Here is a 3,160-nt window from a genome sequence, read left to right on the forward strand (position 1 = left end):
TCTCCGACTTCATCAACGAGAACCTCAACACGTTCTTGGAGATGCTCATCGCGACCTACGTGGGCCTCCCCGTGTCCCGTTCAGTGTGCGGCTACTACTGCTCGGACCATTTCGCGTGGAACGTGACGGGGTACCCCTCATCGTATCCGTTTGAAACCGAGTTGAAGGACAAAAACCCATACATGCACTCCCAAAACGACACGATCGCCACCATCGATTTTAACCATATGGCCGATTTCACCAAGCTCTCGATTGCGTACGTTGTTGAGCTGACTCAATGAACTTTATTGTCCAACGCGACCAAAAGCGTACAGCAAGCTGTGTGGCATGATGCTACCAACAAAGCAGATTATACTTGCACTACAGTTATAGAATCCACAACTTTAGATGGAAGTTGTACTTACTCCGAGTACTAGTACCCCCAAATACAGGTTTTTAACCGAGTAATGTATTAGGCAAAATGAACTAGAAAGGGTAGCCTTCTACGTCCATGTGGCCAACCCCGAGTCTGTCGGCACTCCAGAGAGCCCGGCAATGACCTTCGCATCGTCTTTGTCGAGGAAGTACCTCTCCAGTCCCGAAGTGCAGTGCCCCTTGCCGCCTTGAACTCGGTCTTGTCGTCCAGGGCTCATTGCAACGACGTTAAGGTCTGAACGGAGCTCTCGGGCACGCCCAGCATCCCCTCGATGTCCGCCATGAAACGCTCTCCCAGGCTCAGAACCCCCAGCGCCTTGAAAATACCAGCAACCACTCAGCGGATTATTCGTGAGCTTATGCGAAGTTACAAAATCCCACCATATTGTTTTGCCCCATTGGCGGAAAAATTCCGCCAATCATAGTCGAGGTAACGATATCGCTGATTATTATTGGCTGATTTGAAATTTTATTCCCGCGCCGTTACTCAGCGTCGTTCCCTGTATCACCATCGAGAGGACATCTTACAATTTTATTGCTAACGTTACGTAGTACTTCAATTCCCAACATGTATGCAGTACTACATACTAGTAGTAGTATAAACACAAGTCAATACTTATACTACGTACAAGTATTGACTTACGTTGAATCTAACTAAAGAGCTTGGACCAAACTACAGTCAAAATTCGGCAAATCAAATTGATTGATTGTTACAGTACGTAATTACCGTCAAATGCTTGAGTTCTCGTACCATATGCTGAATCGGTTAATTGATTACAGTACATGGTAATTGAGCTTGGATTATCATTTTTAAGACATTCCTCCGCGAGGGCCGATGCTAGAACCACATGTTATGGAACCGCTTCGCCAATTGTATCGCGCCTGCTCGACCTGGGGTGGTGTGTAACCTTCGGTTTTTACTTCGCCCATCGCTTCATACCTCGTGCTTCGACCGATCTTCTTCGATGTTCGGTCCTCGTCTTCGTACGCAGCCTTTGTTATCCGGATTCCCCAGGGAAGGGACGGATAAATCCTTGCGAAAATAATCCGGGGAAGCTGGGGATCGAACCCACGACCTATAAATGCACTGAATACCTGCAATTGCCTCGTCAGCTGTGTGTTACAAGTTTTGCATGCGAAACACATAACGAGTCTGTCTGTCTGGTGGTGGCCCCATAAAGGCCGCTGTGGCTCTTCAACGCCGGCCACATAGTCTCGATCGGGCTCAACATCGGGGCGTATGGCCCTAGTTTTAAGAACGAAGCGCCTTGAAACGTGATGTTAGCGGTCAACAGAGACGTACCAGAGTTTGTGGTGCAGGGATGGCCTCCTCGAATGAGCGCAGATTCAAAAATGGTCAAAGCGCGCGAAACTCTTCGCGCGCTTCGATCTTTCTAGAATCCCAGCTCGAATTATAACAACTGTTAGGTGAATTATATTTTCGAAAGTTGGAATTAACCGTAGGTTGGATGAATTATAACAGAGGTTGGGTGAAATATATCGCCGATATTTTACATCCGCGTGAAATATAATGGAGGTTGGGTGAATCATATTGGGGATTCGGTGAAATATATCGGAGGTTGGTGGAAATATATTGAAAATAAGCTGGAATTAAACGCAAAATGGTGTAGTATTAATAGTATACTGAAAGTCATTTGTCGATCGTGCTGTTTACGCTATTGTGAGGAGTGGACATACTGCTGAGGTCACGGAAACTCTGGGAGTATCAAATAAGGCTCGTTATCAGAGCAGTTCATGCTGGTACAGTTGTAAGATTAACGCTCACGACTTCTCAAATATCCGATATCTGAATGGTGTGTTGTACGCGCTCGTCACCAAGTGATTGGCCAATTAGAATTGAGTATTCGGTTGACATGACCGATAAAGCTTTTTGGATTTGAAAAAAGTTGATTATCTATTTACTTCGAAGTATAAAGGTTGCTTGGATTTAATCTAACAGTAAATACATCTGAATATAGTGGTGGCAGTATTTCTTATGGGTCATATTTTTCCCCGATCGCCATAGTGTTGACAGTTAACAGTAAATCCGTAAGAAATGGCGCCACATCAGGGAAACGGTGCTAGCACATAGCAGTTGGCCATTGCAAATTGCGAGGCAACTATCCAATATAATGACATTTCAAAATGTCCATCGTACCGATTCCTATCCGGTGATTACTCTACAGGGTACATACAGTATTGGCAAGAGTTCGGGTGGTAACTTTGCATATGCTTGCGATTAATCCCTTACCCCTTCTACCGAACTATTTTAGTATCTCTTGACTGAAAGGTCACCTGGCTAAAAAGTGTATTCGAATGTGATAATTCCCTCATTGACAGTCTGTGAAACAGTATTTCGGATCAAAACAACAGAGAAACTGTTTTAATGAGGGAATTATTCTGCATTCAGTGGTTAGCTATCGTAAACCAATACAGAAGTTCCCCAAACAACCGTGTCAACTTCGATTGCGTTGTCATTTCCGATTTACTCACGTTCGTGCCATGAAATTCACCCTCCTATCCGCTACCACCGCCGCCGTCGCTTTTGCCTCCAGCAAATATGACGGCAAGCGGCTCATTCGGCTCTCAGCCAACCACTCCGAGTGGTTGACCGACGACCAAGTGGAGGACTTAGCCCTCCGCGACATCGGGTTCTTGGACGACACCGATAGCGAGTGGACCCGCGTGTTCGAATTGGGGGTGGCTCGCCAGGCCCAGAAAAGCACCCCCCATGGACGTGTCCTCC

The 3,160-nt window shown here is 46.1% G+C and overlaps 2 protein-coding genes across 2 annotated transcripts in view; both read left to right on the top strand.

The window, feature by feature from the left end:
- Nucleotides 1-281, top strand: part of H257_11104 (hypothetical protein) — a gene marked incomplete at both ends in the record, with an annotated part of 4,231 nt that extends 3,950 nt beyond the window's left edge. The window contains one exon of the mRNA XM_009837943.1: nt 42-281. Coding sequence (XP_009836245.1) covers nt 42-281 — 240 coding nt within the window. The remainder of the gene's footprint in view (nt 1-41) is intronic.
- A 2,635-nt stretch (nt 282-2,916) lies between these two features.
- Nucleotides 2,917-3,160, top strand: part of H257_11105 (hypothetical protein) — a gene marked incomplete at both ends in the record, with an annotated part of 1,466 nt that continues 1,222 nt past the window's right edge. Inside the window, one exon of the mRNA XM_009837944.1 lies at nt 2,917-3,153. Coding sequence (XP_009836246.1) covers nt 2,917-3,153 — 237 coding nt within the window. The remainder of the gene's footprint in view (nt 3,154-3,160) is intronic.

This window comes from Aphanomyces astaci (genome assembly GCF_000520075.1).
Source record: "Aphanomyces astaci strain APO3 unplaced genomic scaffold supercont1.32, whole genome shotgun sequence".
Classification (NCBI taxonomy): Eukaryota; Oomycota; class Saprolegniomycetes; order Saprolegniales; family Verrucalvaceae; genus Aphanomyces; species Aphanomyces astaci.